This window comes from Phragmites australis, chromosome 11, assembly GCF_958298935.1.
Source record: "Phragmites australis chromosome 11, lpPhrAust1.1, whole genome shotgun sequence".
Classification (NCBI taxonomy): domain Eukaryota; kingdom Viridiplantae; phylum Streptophyta; class Magnoliopsida; order Poales; family Poaceae; genus Phragmites; species Phragmites australis.
In genome coordinates, this window is record NC_084931.1 from 28,100,877 (window position 1) to 28,126,865 (window position 25,989).

General features: G+C 44.0%; 2 protein-coding genes across 2 annotated transcripts; one reads left to right on the forward strand and one right to left on the reverse strand.

The window, feature by feature from the left end:
• Positions 1-1,490: 1,490 nt before the first annotated feature.
• On the forward strand, positions 1,491-3,627 carry LOC133885613 (protein NUCLEAR FUSION DEFECTIVE 4-like). The gene is made up of 2 exons (XM_062325343.1): positions 1,491-2,792; positions 2,905-3,627. The coding sequence occupies exons 1-2, from the start codon at positions 1,648-1,650 to the stop codon at positions 3,326-3,328; spliced, it is 1,569 nt and encodes a 522-aa protein (XP_062181327.1). The 5' UTR covers positions 1,491-1,647; the 3' UTR covers positions 3,329-3,627.
• A 12,142-nt stretch (positions 3,628-15,769) lies between these two features.
• LOC133884118 (uncharacterized) lies at positions 15,770-25,881 on the reverse strand. Its single transcript, XM_062323487.1, has 12 exons — positions 25,757-25,881; positions 24,852-24,976; positions 18,520-18,688; positions 18,144-18,417; positions 17,940-18,021; positions 17,693-17,823; positions 17,515-17,596; positions 16,530-16,908; positions 16,349-16,419; positions 16,156-16,231; positions 15,971-16,038; positions 15,770-15,854 (listed from the first exon to the last, which is right to left on the reverse strand). The coding sequence occupies exons 3-12, from the start codon at positions 18,661-18,663 to the stop codon at positions 15,770-15,772; spliced, it is 1,392 nt and encodes a 463-aa protein (XP_062179471.1). The 5' UTR covers positions 18,664-18,688; positions 24,852-24,976; positions 25,757-25,881.
• Positions 25,882-25,989: the final 108 nt, after the last annotated feature.

The following is a 25,989-nucleotide window of genomic DNA, read 5'->3' on the forward strand; positions in this document are numbered from 1 at the left end:
TAATGGAATTTATGCACAGATTCAATAGATACGCGTTATACCAGGTGGTCGATGCTGAGGTATGTGACATACATCTTGATGACTAATTTTCATATCCGACACGTGTTCATAAGAATTAATTTCTTCGATTCTTGAAATTGCAGCTCCCCGTGCTGTCCAGAGATCGATTCATGGCTATTAAAATCAACGCACTTTAAAAACAACTTATCAGGTTCATCAATAACCAAGACAACCGGCGAGTTCTATAAATTTGGCTCATCTCTCTCATTACCTTCATCCAACAAGAAAATGCAGAGTTTAGAACCTTCGATTAGCAAGAAGCCTTAAACTCTTTTTTATTGTTGTAATGAAATCTCATATGTATGCGTTGTATATATACTGTGGCGAGACTTGATGTTTTAAAAATAAAATTTATATGTGTTTGTGTATATATGCTGCGATAAAACTTGACGTCTCGTAAATTAAATTTATATGTGTGTCTATAAATATACTGTATAATATTACCGGTAACGACTAAAATTTGAAAATGCTACGGTATTAGCGGCAACCGCCATATTTTAAAAAGGACGAAAAATATCTATCAGTACCAGTTGGTATTACCAATTGGTACCGATATGTATACTATCAGTGCCGGTTCGATCTATGAACCGGTACTGATATTGATTTTTAGTGTCTGTTTAATACCTAGTACTGATAATCAGACTATCAGTGCTGAATAATCAGTGTTAGTTTAAAATATGTCACTGATGATGATTTTGATCCGACACTGATAAGGATATATGCAGTAGTGTGAACTTGGCTATGAACTGAACGAAGAAGGTGATTGCCTGACCGGAATTCCTCCTTTCCTCGGCTTCATGGTCTCCCTCTCCCTCCACCCCGGCGACGTTCGAGCGTGATCAGCGCCGAGGTCCGTGACAACGCTGTAAGCCACATGCTGCCACAACAATCAACTAACCCGGGCAGTTCCTTGGTATAATGTGCCCTGTAGTTACGAGCCTCGCCATCTCTTGCTACCCTCTTAAACTCTACTATACCCTACGGCATTACAGCCAAACACGTCCCTTCGTCGGATTAACGTGTAGTACAAACTCAGTCTCTGACCGCAACGAGGCGGCTGTCCGGTCGTCGTGGGCGCCGGCTGACCGCGGCGAGCTGCTCCGAGACGTTTTGAGCCATGAACCGCGCTCGCGCCTACGGCTGCAGCCCACGCTCCACGTTCTGCACCAGAAGTTAGCGGCTTCCAAAGTTGACGAACGGTGGTAGCTTCAAACTGACGACGGACAAGCGGTTTGAATCATTCGCTACTGCGGTCTCGCACCTGCTGAAAATATGTAGCATGATCTGCCGTACCACTGTTGCATTGTTACTGCCATCTCGTCTACGTACGTTGTCAACCTCGGCGCCATGTCCGGCCGTCACGTCCGGTGCCTGCCTACCAGTCGTTCCAGGCCCAAGCCCAGAGCACTATATAAGCTGCCGCTTGTAGTAGCGCATAATGGACAAGAAGAATCCACACAGCCACAACCATCGCCATCGCCATTGGTCGTTCGTTTATCGCCGTCCGGCCATTCGCCAAAATCGCATAAGTACAACGCCTCGGTAGCAAGGGAGAAGTGTGTGGCGACGGAAAAAATCTTCCCCAGTATGTCTTCTCCTTCGTCAGCCCATTGGCTGAGCTTGGTCGGGAGCGTTTGGCTCCAGACCATCAACGGCCCCAACGCCGACTTCCCCGTCTACTCGTCACAGTTCAAGGAGATCAAGGGCATCTCCCAGGTGCAGCTCAACTTCCTCGCCTTCGCCTCCGACGCCGGGAAGCTCTTCGGCTGGTTCGCCGGGGTGGCCGCGCTGTACCTCCCGCTGTGGGTGGTGGCCATCACCGGTGCGGCCTTCGGCCTCGTCGGGTATGGCGTCCAGTTCCTCTTCCTGGAGAGGGCCGGACTCGCGTACTGGCACCTGTTCGTGCTCACCTCCCTCGCCGGCAACGGCATCTGCTGGATCAACACGGTGTGCTACCTCCTCTGCATCAAGAACTTTCCCTCCGACAGCCGCGTCGCGGTGAGCCTCGCCACGAGCTACCTCGGGCTGAGCGCCAAGTTCTACACCACTATGGCCGAGACGATCCCCAAGGCGGCGACGGCGAGGTACTCCACGACGAAGGTGTACCTCCTCCTCAATGCCGTCGTCCCGATGATCGTCACGCTCGTGGCGGCGCCGTCCCTCCGTGTGGTCGAGCTCAAGGACCGCAAGAGGACCGAAGCGCCTTTCCTCGCCATGTTCGTGATCACCCTGGCCACCGGAGCCTGCGCCATCGTTGGCAGCATAGGCTCCAAATCCATCGGGCTCTCGTCCAAAGAACACATGGTTAGCCTCTACGTGTTGCTCGCCCTTCCTCTACTGATCCCGTTGGCGCTCAGAGTCAGGGAGAGAGTGACCAAGATACGGGAGACCAAATGGGAGAAACGAGTCCACGACCACGACTCCGATGGGACCGAGACGGCGGTGTCGATGGTCGAACTTGAGGCGGAGGACAAGCAGGACCAAGGGCAGGAGCTCGAACAAAGTGGTCAAGAGGAGGTCGGCGGCCTCCGCCTGCTGAGGAGGCTTGACTTCTGGCTCTACTTCTTCAGCTACATGTTCAGTGGCACGCTCGGTCTAGTCTTCCTCAACAACCTAGGGCAGATCGCCGAGTCCCGAGGACTCGCCGACGCGTCCACTCTGGTTTCCCTGTCGTCCTCGTTTGGCTTCTTCGGTCGCCTCCTTCCCGCCCTCATGGACTACTACACTGCCAAGTAAGCACCGCTCAGTTCATCACAGCCTCTGACCCCATCTCATCAATCTTGCATGCAACGTCTCAGTTTTTACTTGTCCTGACAATAAAATGCCGTTGGTTTGCATGAGCAGGAGCGGCTACTCCCTATCACGAACGGCGTCCATGGCGTCGCTGATGGCCCCCATGTCCGGCGCGTTCTTCTTGCTGCTGCACCCGAGGGACATGTTCCTGTACGCCAGCACGGCCGTCGTCGGCACGTGCACGGGCGCCATCACCTCGGTGGCCGTGTCGGCGACGAGCGAGCTGTTCGGCACCAAGAACTTCGGCGTCAACCACAACGTGCTGGTCGCCAACATCCCCCTGGGCTCGCTCTGCTTCGGCTACCTCGCCGCGTTCATGTACCAGAGGGGCGCGCACGGGAGCAACCGCTGCCTCGGCGCCGCCTGCTACCAGAACACGTTCCTCCTCTGGGGCGCGACGTGCGCCGTGGGCACGGCGCTTTGCACCGTGCTGTACGTGCGGTCGCGCGGCTTCGCCGGGAGGCTACCCCGCTAGGGTGCCATGCGTACGGCGGTGGCTGACTAACTTAGACGATGATGATAAGAAGGAACAAGAAGTTACTGATGCGTGAGTTTAGATGGTTAGGTGCCACGTAATTAATTGGAAAATAAAATATCTACAGACTATAGCTAGTGATATAGCATTTTCCATTTTTAGATTTTTTTATTACTTTATTGACTAAACTTATATACAATCACATGGGGGCTCTGAAAAGCTCCATGCATGTGTATGCTTATGGTTGAAAAGGAACAGAATGCGTGTATGCTTATGGCAAATTCTATGTTCCAACACAATTTATAGCATTCCTGTGATCATCCAGCGAATTTCTTTTTGTTTTTTTACTGTCACCTCGCAAAAAAAGCAGCAATATTTTTTACGTGACTATTTCGGATCACAGTTGCTAAAGGAACGCAAGCACGCTTCCTCTCACGTGCCTCAACCAACATGTTTTCCTTTCAGTCATGTGTATTGGAGTGCCCCCTTTCATGTATCTCCCTCCCTTCAATACGACATTGAAACTGATCGAGCTTACACGGTCACGGCAACGTCTACGCAGCGATTACACCGATCCAGTCTATTATTCGTTGCCGTGTCCTTACATGCAAAAGCCAGCATCTATCGTGGCCCGTGAAAGAGACATGGAATGAACCCGCGTTGGTAAATTGATCTCCCATCTCGTGAGAAGGTGATGTAACGATCAACCGTGGACAGTAGTATCCTTGCGCTGAATTCTCCTTGGTGATATCGGGCACGTCGAGACGCATTGCCCGCGCGGCTGGCCGTCTCTGTCGATCTAAACCTCTGGCAGGTGATGGCTCTTACTAAGTCATGCTGGGATCTGAGTATTTCCTGGTTAATGACCCATGGGTGTGACTGGGAGTCCGTACACTGAAGAAAACTCAAGCATGCCCTTCGTAAGCTTAAGTTCTTGACCAAAAGCATTACAACAGCCCCTAACAGAATTGTACCTTTGAAAATGTGATACGTGAAACTGTCCTGTTTGTGTTTGGAGGATATGATCAGCACTTGATCACTTTGATGTGCAGGTTCTATATATTTATGAGCCGAAAGTATGCCGACCCACCAGCAATACCCGTTTAGGTGCTATGCATGTCTCTACGATGAGCTGATTTATTTGCGTGGCTGGTTGGCCAGATCAGTCTATGTGTGAGCAAGTGCGGTATAGATCGATGGACATGTCTCACCTGATACCTTAACGCTGACATGCCCCTCACTCTTAACGCATAAGGCTACACCCTGTAAGTGTATCATAGACATTAAATACATTGCCACATACTTTCTCTGATCTCAAATATAAGTATATTAGAACATCGACATCATCTCTAATAGAACATTTTGCCTAACAATATCTGTAGAAATATATTATTTTAAATGGAAATAGCTATATATTATTAAAATACTTTTTATGATGAATCTAATAACATCAATTTTATGTTAGCAATTTATATATTTTTTAGAAATTGGTGGTCAAAATTTAAAATGTTTGATATAGGACAATCCTAAGTAGACTATATTAGAGATCAGAGGTAGTATGAATGTTTGCTGACTTGATGTAGAATTAATAAGGAAAGAGAAGACAGGGATATCTTACGCAAGATAACATGGATATGAAATCCAACTCATTGAAAACTATACTATACAAGTGACCCCACAATTCATAGTCACAAACACAGACAACTGTCGGTGACATGGGAACCAGAGATTCTCGAGTCTCGAGGCTAGGACAGCAAATGCCACGTGGCGCCTTCTCTCGGGGACCGTCTCCCCTCAGCCCAAGAAGACCCAGTTCCGGGAGGGGTGCTCGAGGCTATGAATAGTGATCCCCGAGTACCCGTAGTTCCCCGAGGACCCGAGGAGACACAGTTCAAGGAGGGGTGCTCGGGGCCATGAATAGTGGCCCCCGAGTACCCGGAGTTCTCTGAGGACCGAGAAGAGACATATCTGGGAGAGGGCCCTCGGGGCTATGAACAGTAGTCCCCGAGCACCCAGAGTTCCTCGAGGATCTAAGAAGCCCCTTGCCAGTGGACCCCATAAGGGCTCAGCGGCGAGGTGTCAATTGGTAAGAGGCCCGATGCTGCATTTAAGAGGGAGCGTGGTCTATCGCTTCCAACCACTCCCCCCATGCCTGTCATATTGAGTACGTCAGTCCCTGCCACCGCCTGGCAGGAAGGCGTGGGGACATTTAATGCGACGGGTCCCATCGCACGTCACCTTGCGCGGTTGGAGATATCGTCGCTGGGCTTGAGGCATATCATTTGCCGCCTGTTGTGTCAGACCTGCTCTGACCGGGCGGGCATAGGGGGTTGCTCGCTGACTGTCCGGTGGGCCCCCTGCTGCACCCGCTAAAAGGTGGCGTAATGGGCGACAGGATCAGCCGAGGGCGCATTTTTAACCTCCCGTAACATCAAGCTGCAATCTCATGATGGTTGCTTTCCATTTATGGCTCATGGGAACCCGTGCCCTCCTTTCTGGGCACGTCAAGCCACCCCCGACAGGATAAAAGGGGGGTGCACCTCGGAGAAGGACAAGTTGGATAGGATGAAAACACACCCGAACGAATCGAAGAAGAAGAAGCTCTAGCACACAATTAGAGGTCGGCACTTGAAGACCGAAGCTCTAGACTTAGGCAAAAAATCTTGTAACACAAGAGATCCAGAGAAAGACATTCCCAGAGTATTAATAGCATACACACAGGAGTAGGGTATTACGCTCCGTGCGGCCCGAACCTGTCTAAAATTCCTCGAGCATTTACTCCCACTAGCAACCGATCATCTGTCCCTCATACATCTCACATATTCGCATTAAATCCACGTACGTGGTAGATTCAAAATCATCCCCCAACTGAATCTCAAAGTGATCACTCAGTATCCCTGCTTGAGGTGTTCATCCTTCGACAACAATAATTGATTGTTTTAGGGACCTAAGAAACAACATAGGATACAATGCATTGGGGATGTACCTTCCATAGTTTCATATGACATGGCAGCTTTGGAAATTGTGTTACGATACAAAAGATTAGGAGATTGGAAATTTTACTATACAAGTGACTCCATAATTTATAGTCATATATACATGTAACAATTAATTACCTTGAGGGACCTAAGGAAGACCCTACGATATAATGTTTGGGAGATCAGTTATACCTTCCATAATGGCATGTGATATGATAGCTTTGGAAACTGTGTTACATACAAAGGATTGGGAATAGTCTAATACTCTAATTAAACTACTCGTTGGTATTAATTTCTTTGTCTTACCATATATGCACGTCACCTAGCAGTTACGATGTACTCCATTCAATCACAAGTAAATGATGTTTTAGACATTAAAACCAGATCTCCAAGACATATCTTTCACATTATCCCTTTCGGTCTAAAATAAGTGTCGCTTTGAATCGTTATGTGCAGTCAACTGTATCAAACTTTGGCTACAAATTAATTTATATATATTGACTTTGGATACTTGAAAATGATACAGATAGATTTGTTTTGTAAAATATTTTTATAACAGTATACTTTTGCTATGTTTTATCAATATATTAAAACAAAAAATAGTAGTTAAAGTTATATTTAGAGACCGTGTCGATGTCCAAAATGATATTTATTTCAGACTGAAGGGTTACTTTAATTGTTATATATTTAAAAAGTATGTTAAAATCGTAATATTATGAAACTGTTATTCAAGACAGATATGTTCTACAGTATAACTTTTTAGTGCCCAATATTAAATGTAAACTATGCATTGATGGTCAAAATTTAGATACTTCGACTACACAACCGAAAACCTCACTTATTTGTGACTATACGAAGTTGAGATTCAGGTCATTCGGGAAGATGGTAAGCATCATCCGACCCCCACGCCCCCGGCGCATGAGAAACGAGACGGGAATACGAGCTACAACGCTCTGTTTTTGGTCGCGACAGTGCCCGGCCAGGCCAGGCACGTCTGCCACCACTAGCCACCGTTCCATGGCCGGTCCAAGTGGGATAAGCGAGCAGATAGCTAGCTAGAGACAATGAGACCTCGCTCTTACAGTCGCAAGATTCCTTCCCCCCTTAGCTTCACCTCGCAATCGCACGCCCTTGGCGTGGTGCAGACCCCCGGAGCGCGACAACAGCCGATCCACGACCACACGGCGAAATGACGGCGAAACCAGTAAATTAATGCCGCGATCACAATCCAAAAATAAGGCAACCGGCGGTGGTAAGCGCCGGAAAGGGACGGCACTGCGCGAGTTGGTGCGTGGCGACGAGACGCGGCGCTTGTTTTTTTTCTTCTTTTCCTTCCGTTTTCTAGAACCTCTTGCCCAACGATGTGCCGATAATTTCTGATCCGTTACCCGTTTAGAGTTCACTAGCTTCACATCCAAAACCTTTTGCTGCATGCGATGGAAGGAAAAAGGTCAAGAAAAGGAGAAACTAAAGCGCGATTTTATATGTTGACAGTCCACTTATATATAGACTGTTCTTTACTGCAAGCTAATGCATCATAAGACCACTAGTGGGCTAAAAAAACGTCGCGTTAGATTTGGTTTTAGTCTACCCTGTTGGCTAGTATATGTGCTCCACTTACATGGTGATTCAAATAAGTACCCACTTACATGGTGATTCAAATAAGTGCCGTCCACTACTACAGAAATATTCTTCCTGACTCTTGGTTTGGTTAGAACCAGTAGGGATAGTGTATCATCGCTGGTTCTTATCAAGAATCGTAACTAATAGCTCATCCGTAAAGAACAAGCAGCGAAAATTACTTGTTACTACCGGTTTATGTTATCAACCGGCAATACTAATAGAGGGAGTATTATTAACAGTTTGTATTATGAATCAGCAGTGATAGTATTAGATAATCCGTATTCGAAAGTTCATAATTTTTTTTCATATGGAGTCGATAGAGACAAATTTTATATGAAAACTGTAGATGTCGACGATATCTATAACTTTGTAGTTGGTAATCTTTTCATTTAAAATTATATAAATACCCAAATAATCATTCAAAGTTTTGGGAAAAAAATAAATAATAAATCATACCATAACCATTAGCTATATCTGCAAGATGAGATGGTAAAGAAGCTTCACGCGAGAGATCAGATCGCAGGTTTGACTCTCATAAGCCACGTGCAAGTGTATTTTGTGCGAAAAAACGCTTGTGACTTGCGTCATGTGGCTAAACAATTCTTCCTTAAGTAAAACGATTTTTTAACCTAAAAATATTGAATTTGAGACCGACTATTCGTTCAAACTTAAGTAAAAACGAACACAGACATTAAGCATAGCGGTCGTCCTTTCGATCTCAGAACGAAGCACTGGAAGCCGCCGGCCGGCCGGCCGGCTCTTTTCGGCACCACATCGCACAACAACGCGCACGCGTGATAGCAAGGGGAAAGAGACGCCTGCAATCAAAGCGAAAAGTAGCATGCCGATCGATCACACTTTCGGTCGGCTGAATGCGAAGATGTGAAAAAATCAAAAAGGGGAAAGGATAAGCCTAAAAGAGCAGCGCACACTGCCATTAGCCCAGCCCGCCCGGAGCAAAACGAACGAGCACGTCTCGGCTGCGAGCCCTACGTACACGGCGACGCGAACGCCGAGCCGGAGGCGTACGCTTCCGCGCGTGGGGCCGTGTGCATGCTGTGGCTAGCCGCTGGTGGAGAGAGACCTAGCACGTCGCGGCTGTGAGGCTTGGATCTGCATGCCGAGATGATTCTGTGGACGACGTCGACCGCGCGCGTGCATGGCGTATGACCCCCGCGCGGTTGTTTTCCTTCTTCTTCCACCGCGTGTGTTGCGGCCGATTTCAGTCCGGCCGGACTGGATATGTGCGATAGAGAGATCTTTTTTTACTTGGCGTTGCCGACAAAGCGACCACGATAAGATTCTAGCTAGTTATTAGAGTGCGCAAAAAGAACTACTGCAGGCACTAGCAGAGCATAATCATTCAGCAGTTAGTTGAAGGAACGGAGAAGGTGTGACAGTGACACCGGCCATTATGCGATTAACACGATCGGCAATGTTGGATTCCAAGATGCTTAGCACACTGAGTGCCGGTCGATGGGATAAATTGACGCCGACGTGCTCGCCCAGCTCCCGCGGAGCGTCACGGTGACGCGACCGTGATGCCATAAACCATGGGATTTCTTCTTCTTTTGAAAGGCAATAAACGATGCATGGAATTGTTGCCTAGCGGTCCAGATATGGTTGGACGCCCCCGCGGTTCCCATCTTAATTCTGGCTCTCTGTGCGTCTGCGCCGTGGTCCATGCGTGAGGTCGCAAATGGCAGAGCCGGAACAAATCGTACGTGAACATCAGAGCACCACCCTGACCGGAACATATCTGGACCTACGTGCATTCGTGGATATCTGCTATTTTCCGACCGGTGCTATATACGAATCACGCTGACGCAGGCCCTGATGCAACAAAACGCCCTGAATTTCGATATGTGGTGCTTGTGAATTCTCACCGTGCAAGTACTCTGAGATCAGCTTTCCTCGGTAGGAAGGACTTGTTCGATAGTGTTTTCACTGATTTAATTTTTTTAAGGAGTGATTTTTTAGAGTAAGTGATTCTGTGATTTAAAATAATTCTATAATAATTTTTTAAAATAAAATATACGGAAGAATTGATTCTGTGTGAAAAGTGAATCAGGGGAAGTTGGTTTTTTAGTTTCCCAATTTCTAGTTCATTTCAGAGAATCACTCGTACGGATTCTACTTATAGAGTTAAAAACTGAAAATTACTGTTTAACAGAGTTTCCCTAATTTCAGCTGAAAAACTGCACTAAAAGTTCTAACAATCAGCCCTAACTTCCTGTTGGGCCCACGTTAAACCAAAACTTTTTTGTTATTTTTTTAAAAACTTTTGAGCCAAATTCCCTCTTGTAAATTTTCTCGTGCAATTTTTTTTTTAAAATTTTTCTTCTTATTTTTTCCTCAAAAATTTTGATAGAATTTTTTAAAGATGTTTAAAAAAAGAAAAGATAGAGGGAGAAAAAAACTTTCAAAAAAAGGAGAGGACTGTCGGGAGGCGCGCGCGAGCGCGGACTAGCATTGCCCCTAAGCACGTAGTACTTGAGAATTACGTAGGAGGACTATATACACGTACCCGAGATCAGCTTTCTTTGTGAACTGCATGTCAAAGTGAAGTGGCCTTTGCGCCACGAGGTGCTGCCAGCTCTGGTTCAACAGAGCAGCTTTACCTGTCTCATCAGGAACTGCACATAGTACTACCAACGGTTTAGACGCTTCTATTCCATAGCTCAACTAGCACAGATCGACCAGCGCAAAAGTTGCTTCACCATGGCATCCGTTTTAGCTGACAAAAGCATAATCCACCGTGACGAGAATTATTTCACGAATAAATTTTTATTCTCTTCACTGCTAACATTTTTTCTTTATAATTTTCATCATGAAGATATTTCTAGATCATTTTCTTTATGATAGGATTTTTTTTTCATCACGAATCTATTTAAAAGAAAATTGTTGGAGATAAGAGAAAATAAAAAAATAAAAATAGTGAGGAGAATAAAAAAATGAAATGAAGATAATATAGTTAATGATGGTTTAACTTGCAGCGGCGAAGGGGAGCAGGAGGATATATATTCATTAGATGATGTAACGCGATACGCCTCCGAAGCTTACGTTCCGGAGATTTTTCGCGCGCTAGCTTCGTTTCGTTCGCCGGGGTGAGAGGTCTGCTGCTTCTCTCTGACGAAAGACCTAGCCGAACGTGCGTCAGTGCATGCACGATGATGACCGGCACATACGTGCCAGGGTGCCAGCGTGGTGCTGGTTCAGTCTCCAGATTTTTTGCTTGCTACTTCTGCATGGGACAAAGGAGTGTGACTTCGAAGTTCGAACTTCTGCTTCGTGCTAGTGTGCATTGGTTGGCTGGTGCTTGGTGCGGATGGGATATTTGGGGTCTGCGATGCACCGCTGCAGCATGCGTCCACCCATGGACCCGTCGAGGGACAGAGCATGAGAACCCGGGCCGCTATTTGGGGCCTGCGTGACAGGTGCCCTTGCATAGGTATGCTGGTTATGAAAGGTACTAGAAGGCTATGAAAGTTAAAAGAAGGAATGGAAGACCCAAAAAAAAACTTCAATGGCAAAGCAAGAGGCCTGCATTTCAGCCTACTAATTCCGGTACCAAACTCCATAAGAGAGCTCAAACGCATCCGAGACCAACCTTGGGCCGTGTTGGCGTTAGGACGCGTGTAATAGCCCACAAGATCCCCAAAGTTCCTGGGCGATGGCTGAGAAAGAAAAAAAAGACACCATTTTAGTCCTGACCTGGTCTCGGAGGTGTGTCCCGTCCTGGATCAAGATTCTTTTCCTTTAATTCGTATGGGCCATGCTCAAGAATTTCACGGCTGGGAAGGCAAGCCCAGAGACCGAAGCGTGTTCTCTGCTTTCTCACAGGAACATACGTCACTCGAGCTCTTCAGATAGATCTGGTAAGCTACTCTCACTCACTGTATGAGCTGAAATACGGAGCATCACGGTCACGGATTCGTTGGCCAAAAACTAGTTCATCCCTGATTCACAGCGTTAAACCCGTATTATGGCATGCAAAGGGCCGACCACATGCTAGCGGTCCTCTCGAATGGAAGTATGGAACGCAGCTTAGCAGTCGGAATTATGGTGGACGACCCGCACCAACCAGTCTTTGCGCTGTCACTACATCTCTGCACAAAAGCTGAAAAAAAATCCATAAACAACATTAATCTTATTTATGGGATTTGCATGTGTCCTAAGTACATAAATGCTCAGCAGAACTGACACACCAATCGCATAACACGGTTTTCAACTTGTTTTGTAGGGTGAGCAAACGCGATCCTGGCGTACGAAGCACTGCTGCTTCTGTCGCGTTTCAAATTTAACTTAATTTAATTTTTAATATAGTATGAGCCAGAACAGATACAAATAATTAATTTCGACTAAGATTCGACTTGCTCCAACAAATCTTAACTAGATACTCGAGCAGAACTTCGACTACATTTGATGAGTCTCGACTAGATATTCGAGCAAGATTTCGACTTACTCCAACAAACCTCGACTAGATCGACTATCATTCGAGTAGAGCTCGACTAAATACTATAGTAAAGATTGCAGTGTACGTACTCGATGACGATGTGAGATGTAGAGACCCCTATGATGTTGATGCAGTAAGCGATGTCGAAGATAAAGTAGTCGAAGTTGATCTCGGTGTAGCAGACATCGATAATGATGATCATGTAGACGAAGTAGCACACGGTGATATTGAGGAAGCAGATCATGAACAGTCGCGTCGAGTGTTTCCAAAAAACCATATTCGCCTTCTCCCGATGTAGGATTCTAAGGGCGACGGGTTTCGGAGACCTGTTCTCACGTTTGTCGGTGCATACTGGCGCAACAGAATGAAGTAGACTACATGCGACAACACAGCAGAGAGAAATTGGCAATGCGTATGACCCCTCTGCTTTGTGACGGTGGCTGGTAGATATATATAAAGGGAAAGTCGCGCGGTTAAGACATGCCACGATCGGAGTCAGTTACGCCGCCACGATCGGAGTTTTGACCAACACAATTTTCATATATTTATCTGTTTATCCACATATCAAAAAGAATGAAACTACAAAAGAAGGTTGCATCTGCGTAAGGAACTGTATCCGATTTCGACGGACCATTCACGCATGTGCCACGTGTCTACGCCCGGCCACGGCCTGACCCGACGCGGTAAGCGAGTGCGCGCGTGTTTTTCTAGTTCTCTCATCCACACATACTAAATGGGTGGAGAAGAAGTACTTTTAAGTGATCTTCATCCATTTCAATAACAAAGTGAGACTAAAAATACAAACCTTCATTATAGGATTGGACATTTAAAATTTATTTAGAATTATATAAATATACTAATAAGCTAAGCCTATACAGTATATTCTAACCGGTTCTACCGACGGACCGGACCTCGACCTGCAGCCAGTGTCGTACGTGTAGCTACGCTTGATGCCTCCCCAGTCAGTTCTTGGACGATTCAGATTCCGTAGTCCGGTCTACAGCCTCGTTCGCTGGATGCTGCTGGGAGATCAGCTCGCCAAACTTGAAGCTTACACCCGCGCGGCAAAACCTACTCTCAATTACTCATAGCGGTACAGCAGCTATATATACCAATGGGAGAGGTGATGGAGCATGCATGTGCCCAAGACGCAGCCCTCTTAACTGCGGTACACCAATCGGTGATGTATCGTCACTCGGCTCGCTCGATCCGATGCCCGATCGTCGATACTGGCATGCATAGGGAGTCGCGTGCACCGGTACAAGGATTGCTTACCAACCACAAGACACTGGCAATGCATAAAGCGGCGGGGAGTAATGGCCATGCACGCAGACCAGTACACCGGAACCCAACAGCAGCTGCTCCTTGTGCCGTGCTGGGGGGATGCCGCTGCCATGGCCTCTCCAGGACGTACGCGCCGGAGATCGTTGTCGCGGGAGAAATGTCAACGTGGTCATGCCCCCGGCCGGTGATCAGGCGCGCGTGATAAGCACCTCGGACCCGTCGTCTTCGATGAGTGAGCAGATGAGAGTTGGTGCACCGGACGGACGTGCCATGCGTATGTGCTGTACGCGACGATGCAAAGTTCTTTCAGATCAAGTTCGTCTGGCCGTCTGCTCCATGGAGCCTGCCACGCAAATTAGCTAGGCGTTCAGAGAGATTACCATTGTGCGAGCCGATCGGTTCTGGTCGATCGTCGACCGAGTGGCTGCGTGAGCATGCATGCAGCGTGTAATTTATGCAGATCATACCGCGCCGGCCACCTCTGGTGTACCGCGTGGGCCGTACGTGCTTTGGTTAATTCGTTCATCAATTGGCCAGTCGGGTATTGGATCGGTGAAGGCGATAGGTACGTACACGTACGACCGCGAAGAGCACAGTTAGCCGCGTAAAAAAGATTCTACAGATCTGCTTGCTGCACTGGTAGAATCCAGAATTCACCAGCAGGCATGCACGTATATATGCTGGTAGTAGACATACGCACGTATCGATCGACGGTGCATGACGCGTAACGATCGGCCGGCCGGGAGTTGCTGTAGTTAAAGTTGGAACAATCCTATTAATGAACCGGACCGGGCCAAGCATGGTTCTTTTTTTAACTCGGTCTGGTTTTTTTACTGATAAAACAGCAATATGGCCCGGCCGTGTCCTTGCTAACCTAGTAACCATTATTAAAAAAATGAAGCCAAATGCCGGAACAAAAGACATAGAAATTACCACATTAATTTGTGAAAAAAGAAAACATCTATTCCATTAGTTTTGATGGGTCCAAATTACAACGGTTAGATATTGCTGAGATCCTAACGAATCAGGCTAGGAGACCATCCGATACTAAACTCACGTGTACAATCCTACTAGGGCACGAAATAAACTTCGCACGGATGCAACAATGTTGCCATCCTAGGATGGTAGGAGCGGATCTCCCATTATATGTATGTACTAGTAGAGACCGGCGCGCCCTTGCGCGCCGTCAATAGAGAATAACGATGGTAAAAAGTAGTGTATAGGATGGTAATATATTTGCTAGTAAATTTGACATATGAGGAGATTATAGAAGGTAAATTTGGCTGTAGCATGCTGAAGCTAGGACACTACGGTCGACGTAATCATTAAAGAATAAACATGGAAGTATAGGGTATAGAAAAAAGTATTACAATCAGAGGAAGAGGTATGTACCAGGAGAAAAAAAAATTCAAGATACGGACATATAACAGTAACATAGGGTTTTGGAATGTTAGAATGAAAGTCTATCAGTACTACGGTTGGGAAGACAAGATGGTCGTCCCAATATCGTGATAGACAAACAGAATCGGTGTTGTATTTTTGCAATGCTAGATAGCAGAATGAAAGACACGTTAGTATATTATACGGAAAGGTTTAGTAACGTAAGAATATACACCAAAAGAACCCATCGGAAGGTGAGCAGGTAGAAACAGTAGCGAGCGATTAAAGCAGGATTCATTCACTTAGTCGACAATCAAAATATGCAAAGTGTAGCAAAGTGACAGTGAATCATATTATAGAAACAGCAGGCTACGTAACCAGGATCCTAATCGTTACAGTAGTTATATATACAAAGGCTGAGGGTGAACAGTTTTCAGGTTAGAGCCATGTTTACATCAAAATGATGGTGCTGGCCATTAACTTCATATTTACAACCAGGATGCCAACAGGCTATATTTCTGAGCTGGATGGTCCTGCGCTAGTGATATTAACACCAAAAAAGAACAACCGGCACCTGTTAAAGTGGAAATAATGATAGAGAATGAATAAGAAAGAAAGGAATAAAGTAAAATAGCCGAGAGTAATAGCAGCAACAAAGACATGTTAATGACGTTAGTAAAGAAGTTGAAATCAAAATTATCTGATGTTTGTTTTTTTTCTTTAGGAAAACAAGTAAGACTGCCTAGCTGAATCGGCGCCACCATCAGCATCGGAACCACCATCACCATCAGAACCAGTGAGAGACCTGTGGGTCGAAGTAAAGCAGGAACCTAATGTGAGAGATGGTAAAATGACAGGCAGAAATAATTGATAATTTAAACCACAATGAGAGTAAGTACAAGAGATCTTATCGAAACTAACCTAGCAGTAGCATCACCCAAAGAATCTTCCAGGTTATCATCAAGAGAATCATCATGCTTGTCTAAATTCTATACAAAAACATAGGTAAGCAGGACACAAAATATTTAGACAAGGATCAAAGGAAATAAGGAAAACAAATATAATATAATTAAGGAAATAAGGAAAATAAAGGAAGTATAATTAACTGCATCAGTTGAAGCTCTATCCATAAGTAATCGCCTATGTATATTTCTCTCTTTTTTGCCATCACTTGGGTGCTCACTGTGTGTAGCAGCATGATAAGAATCAAGGGGTGTTTCTTACAGATTAATAAGCATATAAAAATTTAAAGTAGATAGGTAACGATGTTAGAAAATATATCATGTATATTCAACTTACGAAAGAGGCTGTTTGGTCTTTAGCGGTGTAAAGCTTGGAGAGTCTTTTGGTGGGGGAGTATCTTTCACGTTCTAGCAAACAAGGAAGGCAAATGCAGTGAACATCACGGAAGACAAGATAGTAAGCACCATAGTAACAATTAGAGAACCAGTTATGTAGGTAGCTGAGGTAGAGCAAGTACTTGAACGTGTTGGTCCTTGTGTGGTTGCATAGCACTGGATGAACCGACAATTGATAAAACAGCTTTGTGTTTGTCATCAGTAGGTGTATCACTGGGTTTCTTGATTGTTGGAATGGTAGTCTGTCGGCCGTAGGCACAATGGATGTGCTTCACCTCGTATGATCGTTGTGGCTTTTCAAAGCATTTGCTGGTTACATTAACTGTAAAATGGTACTTTTGGGATACCAGCGACGCTATTTCACTTGGAATACCATCAGCGCTGCGACAAGATCTCATTAGCACATTGACATCTTTAAGAACAAGACGACGACCCATATCACCAAAAAACACAAATTCTGCTTCATCTGTGCCATCGGTCCCCATCAAGCATATCTTGTACCTGTAATGAGGTTAGAGCATCAGTGAATGCGGGGACAAACCGGGTTATCTAACTTTGACTAAAGAATTCATTGGAGGCACATATATGTACAGCAAGGAATTATTACTTGAATTTAGAGCCTGTGCATTTGCAGTGTGGACATTTATATCCAATGCCATCAGGAAGTGCAGTCTTACTACAGCGATTACACGATGGGAAACACCAGGATAGAAAGGGATCGACTCTTGAAATAGTGATGGTGCATCGAAAACCTTCAGCCTGCAATTAGCAAGAGGCTAATAAACCCTATCACAGAATGGGCTGTCTATCATAGTGTATGAACAATGAAAGATACAATTACAAAGGATACTTAGCTGGGAAGTCATATGGGCTAATCTTAAACATGTCCTCTAAAGTTTTCTGCTGTGGCTCAACATTCACAGGCTGGAAAATAGCTAGCTGTTCACTTCTTGCAATGCGTTGTATAGCTTGAAAAGTGCCGTGCAGGCTGTGGACAAAAAAAATAAGGTAGCTAATTGATGGCAGGTTCAGGAGGTAAAAGAATAACAAACAGGATGTGAAGTAGTATGAAATAAAAGAGGCGAGAGCAGGATAAGGAAATAATACCTGTCTATAACAGCTTGGACTTCAGGAACATCGGGATTGATGTACCATCGACAAGCTGTATTCCCACTGAGCGAATGTTCGCCTATAAAAAAAACATACAGATGCATTAGTACCTGTAAAAAAAGATATGACAATAGTCTGTGCAGTCGAAACCACATCCAGGTGTGTAGGATCACACCTTTATAAGATTTCATAAGTGTTCCAACAAAGATAGCAATGATTGGTTGTTCTTGGCCAACTGCATACACCTTATCAGCATCAAATTCAGAAGCTCTCTTACCCCAAAGGTAAAGTTTGATCTCATAGTTGCTACAATCAAATAAAAAATATCAGAAGTAAATAGATAGAGAGGAATAAGAAAGATCTCCTCAGCATGGGAAAAGAGAAAGGGTGGAACCAACAAGAATAAGCACATCCTGTTGTACCTAGTGTCTCTCAGTGTAATTGCCCTTCGAACCGTAGCCCTGCTTTGATTATGGAGTTGGACTGTGGTTGTATCAGCCACCTCTGTGATCAGGTCAATAATATCTGTGACATACGCCTAGGCAGTCAACAATACAGTAATATAGCGATAGATAATTACTAACGAAAAAGGGAGTGAACAAATATATTTTCAGAGAGGCACGCACCAACAAAACACTTGGTCTCACCAACAAGCGAAGGCAAATCAGGGAATTTCGTCAGGTTGTATGTGTACATTGGGAAGTCAGATTGAAAATCATGTTTTTCTTCAATCAATGTGTGGCAGGTGATCTCAATCATGAATTCATTGTCAACAGGCCTGTAAGAAGGTTTAGACTTGAGGACCTTAAACCTCTTCAACATGTACACTTTTCCTTCAGCAAACAAAGGCTGCTTATCCTTCACATTGTCCGATCCAATTTGAGCATACATAGCAGTTCCCTAGAATAGACCAGGGACACATAATAAAATAGTAAGTAGACAATAAGGAATGGAAAATAGACCAAGAATTACTGATAGTAAAACAAGAAAATTGTGTGTTACCTCAGCATCTAGTAGGACAAGATCAACATGCCGTACATCACCATCATCGGTGCCTCCACGATAATCCCACATCCTTGACATCCTTGTACAAACAGTCCAGTGTCTACCCCGCGAGTGTATATCTTTCAGCATAGAGATCGACATCTGCTCTTACAGCCACAATAAAAAACTAAATAGGCACCATAGGATCATCAACACCATGTGGCGTCATAGCCAAACGAAAATAACCAAGAAGTCACAAAAGTATAAGGAATACAATAAGTATAAAGCAAATAAAGAACCAGTAGATATGTAAAGAAGGAAGAAGTCAGAAAAACATAAGGAATTCAATCAGCATAAAGCGAAAAAAAATAGCAGATATGTAACACAGAACCGTCTGAATATCCAAGGCTTAAACGTAGGGGGAAAAGGTCTGTATTCATGAGGACACAAAACAACATAAGTAGTAGGTATTTACAGGCCAAAAACAAATGTATATTTCTCACAGGAGATGATAAATAGCTACTATATACATATGAAAACAACATTATATATTATAGAGGGTAGGGAAACAAACTATTGTAAACATGAGAAAATTTCAGTATAGACTATATTTTTAGTCTTAGAACCAGACGAACCATCTTCATTTTCAATTAGAATCGTAAGACCCTTCTTTGATCTTACTCGAGATACAGCCACATATAGTTGACCATGGGTAAAAACAGGACTTTTTAAGTAAACACCAACATTATCTAGGGTTTGCCCTTGGCTTTTATTTATAGTCATAGCATAGCAGACTTTAACAGGGAACTGGCGACGCTGTAAAGTGAAGGGCATTTTGTTTTTTTGTGATGATAACACTATTCTAGGGATGTAAACACATTTTTTCCTGTTATAATAATGGCTTCGATCACCAGATCAGCAAGTTTAGTAATGATAAGCCGTGTTCCATTGCACAACCCTTCTGTCTGGCTAAGGTTACATAACAACATGATAGGGACACCCTTTTTTAGAACGAGACGATGCTGTGGGAAATTGTTTAACTTAACTGAGTTAAGAAACTCAACGGGATATAGTAAATCTGCATCCTCAACTGTGTCTGTTGACTTACAGATTGTATCGGAACTTAAATATTCTTTCTGATCACCTCGCACAAGTGACAAGACATATGAGTTAACTTCATCTGCAATTTCATTCGTCGGAGCCAATATAGCACGGTTACATAAATATGACAGATCAGAAGAATTGTTTTCAAAATCTGGATAAACGGAAGAAACAATAGAGGCAATGTTGTCACCATTAGTATGAACTAAGAAATCAGAAGGTATATCTATCCATGTGGCTTCAGTATTGGCACCATGTTTGTGAGTAAGAAGGTTTCCCTCACCGAGATCAAGCACCCATTTGCTAAAGTTAGCAATCTCGGATTGAACATTAGGATCAAGATTAGAAGAGAACAATCGCATATTAGTTGTCAGTGTTAGGACCTTAACATAATGCCACAACGGAGAATGAGTAATCGTAGCATTCACTATCTCAGACCTAGTACCACCTTCTATAACCGGAAGGATCTGTCTTAAATCGCCACCAAGCACAACAACTTTACCACCAAAGACAAGGTTCTTTGCCTCAGAGTCCTCCACAGCCATGATGTCACGAAAAGTCCTATCCAAAGCCTCAAAGCATTTTTTGTGAGTCATAAGGGCTTCATCCCAGATCACCAGCGATGTTTTGATGATCAGGTTGGCAAGCATGGTGCCTCTCTTAATATCACAAACAGTAGTAGAGTCAATGGTAAGTGGTATTTTAAAACGAGAATGAGCAGTTCTACCACCCGGTAAAAGCAAAGCAGCGACACCAGAGGATGCAACAGTGAGGACGATTTTTGCCTGTGCCCTTAAAGATGAGACAATTGCATTCCATAGAAAAGTTTTCCCAGTGCCACCAAAACCCGAAACAAAGAAAAATCCAGGTTTCCTATTAGAAACACAGGTAACAATATGTGTAAAAGCTCGTAGTTGCTCAGGATTTAAACGACGACACAATGACGCGGTCTCTGCCTCTAACTCGGACAAATCATAGGACATTTCATCATCTATGAGTCTATTCGTATAAAACGTTGAGCCTTTCTCACTCTTAGCAGGTAGATTGTAATCTTTTATAGATGCACCGCGCCTACTAAGCAATAAAGAAATCTCATCAAGCACCATATCTTTTAATTCGTCTAAAGGAAGAACAAAATTCCGATTACGCACTGCCTGTTTTATTCGTTGTTGGATATCGTCTGCTAAGTAACACCAGATTTGTTCAAAAAAAGAAAATTCATCTCTCACATCACAAAATAATAGCATAGTGACAAAAAGCTGTCTAAGTTGACCTGAGGAACCCCATGTGGCTGCCTCGTTGAAAGCAGTAAGCCATTCATTATCATCGGCTAAAAGGCCACGTATTGCACACGCTTCCTTGAACGTGCTATAAACTATTCCGTTATAAGCTCTAACATCTTCATAGCTTTTCGCACCTTTGACAATCATTAGCAACATCCTTAGAAAATAACGCTCACCAACACTTGGATGCACAAAATACAAGCGGCCTATTTTAAAGCCATGGACTCTCTTGTTCCATATTCTACATGTGTCGTCCCATGTAAATTTAGTCGGAAATTCGCAGTAAGTCAGGTTATTTCCCTGTGGATATCTCTGATTGGCAAGGAACCACTCGGTTAGCATAGTTCGTTTAAGCCGTTCGTTTGCTACTACGTGAGATAAGTTATCTGTTTCTCTGTACGTGACATAATTTTCATTAGGTAAATGAACAGGCAGCCTCTCTACAGGTGGAATATGCACATGTATATCATAACCAAACACTCGCCAACATGCATCTTGCTCACAAATATATCGACAATCTAGATATTCTTTCACCTCATTGATAGTCTTTGTTGTTGTATCTAACGGTGCATCCTCACCTTTTCGTATTCGCTCAAGGTAAACCTTCGCGCAATCAGGGCCTTTTGTAACATATTTGAACAAATATTTTAAAACATGGGTTTTGTTACAGAATTCAACGTTTATATGAGCTTGGAATATCTTTAGAAGAGTCATATTATAAGGTACTACCCATCGGTTATCTAAATCAACTTTTCCTTTTTTAACATATCTTCCATTTTGAGCACGCTTATACAAAGCGAATCCTTGATCATCGATTCTTGTTTCATTAGAAAATGATTTTGGATACCCCTTAGAGCATACAACATTCTTCATGCAAGAGCAATTTAGGTTATGTTCCCCACAAGGGCCATGCATCATATGCTCTGCGACCAGAGCATAACCAAGAGGATCAACCACTGGGTCTGGAATCTCAGCGCTAATAAACGAATCTATGAGGCCTGATGTAGGCACCGATGTGTCGAGACGAAGCCATACGAGGACATGAGCATGTGGGAGCCCACGCTTCTGGAACTCAACAGTGTGAAGCACTGGTGAAGTAAAACAAAGATGACCATGTATAAGGCAATGAAACAAGGGAAAAAGGGCATGGAAGAGGAACCTAAGGAAGACAGATGAAGAGATAAAACAAGAAAACATACATAAAAAAGGAGGGAAAGCAACACACCTGAGGTAATAGATCCAAAGGCCGTGCCATCTTTGATATCTCCTAAAAGGTCCTCTAATTTCATATGGTACACCCTAACAACAAGGTCAGACCTATCTGTATACTTTTGACCAGGTTCAAGTCTAAGAGCTTCAGCAATTTCAGGCCATTTTGGATTAGACGTGAAAGTCAAGAAAATGTCCGTAGGACCGTAAACTCTAGTTATCGCGACTGCGTCATGGAAATTCTGTAGCATGTATCGTCTGCCACCAGCAGGAAGATATATACGTTTGCCAACAGCATCACCATCTATACAACCATTAGCTACAGCGTCCACTATGCCTTGGAAATGCTCTACTCTAAGCGTTGGCTGATTGTCAATGATCCACTGCAGCCTATCTTCATCAATACAAGCCCGGGCATCAACCTTGGCTTGTGAAGAGAGTCTACCATAGCATAGATATGGATTTGGCTGGTTTCTTCGATACTGAAAACAATACCGGTAGTAATCCTGCATCGTCATCTTGTTTCGAGCATTTGATTTTGTCGGATCAGCACCAACATAGAGAACACCAACTTGGAAACCGCGCTCACCATAAGGGAATAGAAGCGGATATTGAAGAGCCATAAGTGTTGGATGCAGTGCTGATATTTGATGAAGGTTATCATCAAAACAATGAACTATTATATCCCGCTTGTAGGTTTCAACAGAAAAATCACCAACAACCAACAAAGCTAACTCATCACACGTCGGCAAATTGTATTGGACAGGATCGCCTTCACGAGCACCAACAATCCTAATACCCACATTTTCCCCATCACACTCTTTCAAACGATCCCTTGCCATTCTAAATTTCTTAACCAAGGGATTATGGTCATCTAACATCTGCAACAAGCCCTCAATTATATCTGTATCTAGGTGAGCCTGCAATCTCTCAGACGAATCTAACGCATGGATTCTATTAGTTAGTTCATTATCAGTATCATAAATATAGAGCTCAATAAACTGCGGGGGCTCACCATTTGTCGGCAACAAAGATCCTATACGATGATGGATCTGACCATTGATACGAAACACAGATGGACCTCCACCTCTATTTATAGCATGATCTATTCTAGCACCCATCGAAGTAAAAGCGAACAAACAGTTGTATTGTCGAATATCGCGGAGGAATTTTTTGCATCGAGTATTGCCATCGAATTTTATAAGATCTCGAAGGAACGATGGTGGTTCTTTAAACGGGGGTATGCGAACTTTGCCACCTTTGCAGCAAAGGCTATATGCCGGCGGTGGGCCCCTAGCAGAGGTGGATCCTCGTACCCTTTCCGGGTACCAGAACAATGCATGGCAATGCTCACACTCAAAATCAGGAGAACCATAGTATGACCTTCCCCGATAAGATTCTGATAGGAACAGGAAATAGAGGGACAAACAGAATGAGGCGAAAGCATAGAACATTAGTCGTAGAGGAACACATGTAGCTATCCCTATTCATGTACCTTTAAGGTAATCAATGTACTTCTGCGTGAAGCTTGCATACAAATTAGTAACAACGCAGCCCTGATTTGGACCTACAGGATACGGGAAAAATCTAAGTTATGAAATATCCTTCAGGTAGGGACCTAAGAACTACAGACCACTAATTCTATAGGCAAAGTACCTGGTAGGTTGTACCGTTTGTGCTTAAAAAACCTGTAACGTTTATGGCGATTCTCTGTGGCTATATCCGATGGGACACACGGTAAAATGACCTCCCCTTTTAAATAAAAGGATCCCCAGTGTAATATCAGGGCAAAGATATAGGGAACGGCACATAAACACAACTTAATTCAAATGAACACACATACTTGGCTTCTTCCGTGAATCTCGAGTCATTATAGCTGGTAATATTCTCTGCAGAGCATAAGCAAATACCCCATCAAAAAAACACAAGGAAATTGTAAAATGAACTAACAAAATAGCACAAGCAGAGGCAAAACCAACAAAGAACCATGGTATCCCATGTAATGGAAGAAAAAAAAACACAACGAGGGAAACGACATCATTTACGTGCTTGATCACTAAACAAAGGATAAATATTACATGGTGAAGAACAATATCAAATAGATTAGAAAAAAACAACGACAAGGCAGCTCACTAAAGCCACAAGACAGGAGGAGAAAGCTGACTAAGGGGGACTGTGAAAGATCATTTATGTTTGCACGAGGGACACTTCGCACAGGGATTGATAGGGCAACAACACTGATTCAACGAACAGCACCAGCAGCTATCTGAGTAGCAAGAAACCCATACAACATTTATGGCAAACTAACAACCTGGAATGCAGCCTGCCCATAAGGGGCCATGCAAGTGATATGAGGACAGCTCCAAAAGAAGACATGCTGAGGAGTAGCCTCTGCATGCAAGGGGGGCAGGTTCTATCTCTACACCACCTAGCATAGCACCATCAGCGACCTCACACAAATATGCAATAGACACGGAGTCGCACCAACTGACTACAACCTGCAACAAAGAAACATAAGACGCGCCCACTACAAACATTCTAAACCAAAATTAAAAATTGGCACCCAGGCGCCAAAAAGCAATACGGAAAGAGAACAATGGTCCCAAAGAAAGGACGAAGGGGGGAAAAGGAAGGAACGAAAAAAGAAAGGTCATAGTTAAAGCCAATCGTGGAACAAGCAATATGTATAATGGTACAATGAACATGAATGTAGCAGGCAATGAACCAATAGGTGAACGAATGCATATGAAGCCTCACCTTGATCACAGCAGCTTAAATCGCAACGAGAGTCCCACAAGCGGAGCAAAGAACCGAGAGTTGTAGAAAACAAAAGGCAAAAGAAGCACACACAGAACAGAGCTGTGCAGCTTGAAATCACAATCCTGAAAAAGAGGCAACAATAAAAATCAGCACCCATAGCGAAATTTGAAATACAAATGTAGGTTCAAAGATACAGTCACATTTTTAAGGTGTCTAATAGCCAACTGTGAGGAAGACACTAAAACCAGACAAATCATCGGCAAACCTATGGAAACAACGTACAACCACACCTAGCATGCAAACCTTTGGCAGAACCGCATGAAATGGCATCCCATAATTAATTAAGGCGTCGACTAGGCTAAAACAAATGGCTCACCAATTGACCCTACTGCTAAGCTGGAAGGTAGGAAAAAAAGCTACTTGTTGTACACACTGTGGCACCAAAACATGGAGACAAACACATCAAGGTACCCGTACAAATATAGGTTCCTACTAACATTGAATCTCTAAGCAGAGACATACTGAGGAGTAGCCTTTGCATCCAAGGGGGGCAATTCTATCTCTACACCACCTAGCACAGCACCATCATCAGCGACCTCACACAAGTATGCAATAGACACGGAGTGGCACCAACTGACTACAGCCTGTAATAAAGAAACATAAGACGCACCCACTACAAACATTCTAAACCAAAATTAAAAATTGGCTCCAAGACACCAAAAAGTAATACGGAAAAAGAACAATGGCGCCAAAGAAAGAACGAAGGGGGAAAAGGAAGGAATATAAAAAGAAAGGCGTTAGTTAAAGCCAATCGCGCAACAAGCAATATGTATAATGGTACAATGAACATGAATGTAGCAGGCAATGAACCAACAGGTGAACGAATGGATATGAAGTCTCACCTTGATCACAGCAGCTTAAACTATAACGAGAGTCCCACAAGCGGACCAAAAAACCGAGAGTTCCAGAAAACAAAAGGCAAAAGAAGCGGAGACAGAACAGAGCTGTGCAGCTCGAAATCACAATCCTGAAAAAGAGGCAACAATAAAAATTAGCACCCATAGCCAAATCTGAAATACAAATATAGGTTCAAAGATATAGTCACATTTTTAGGTGCCTAACAGCCCGCTGTAAG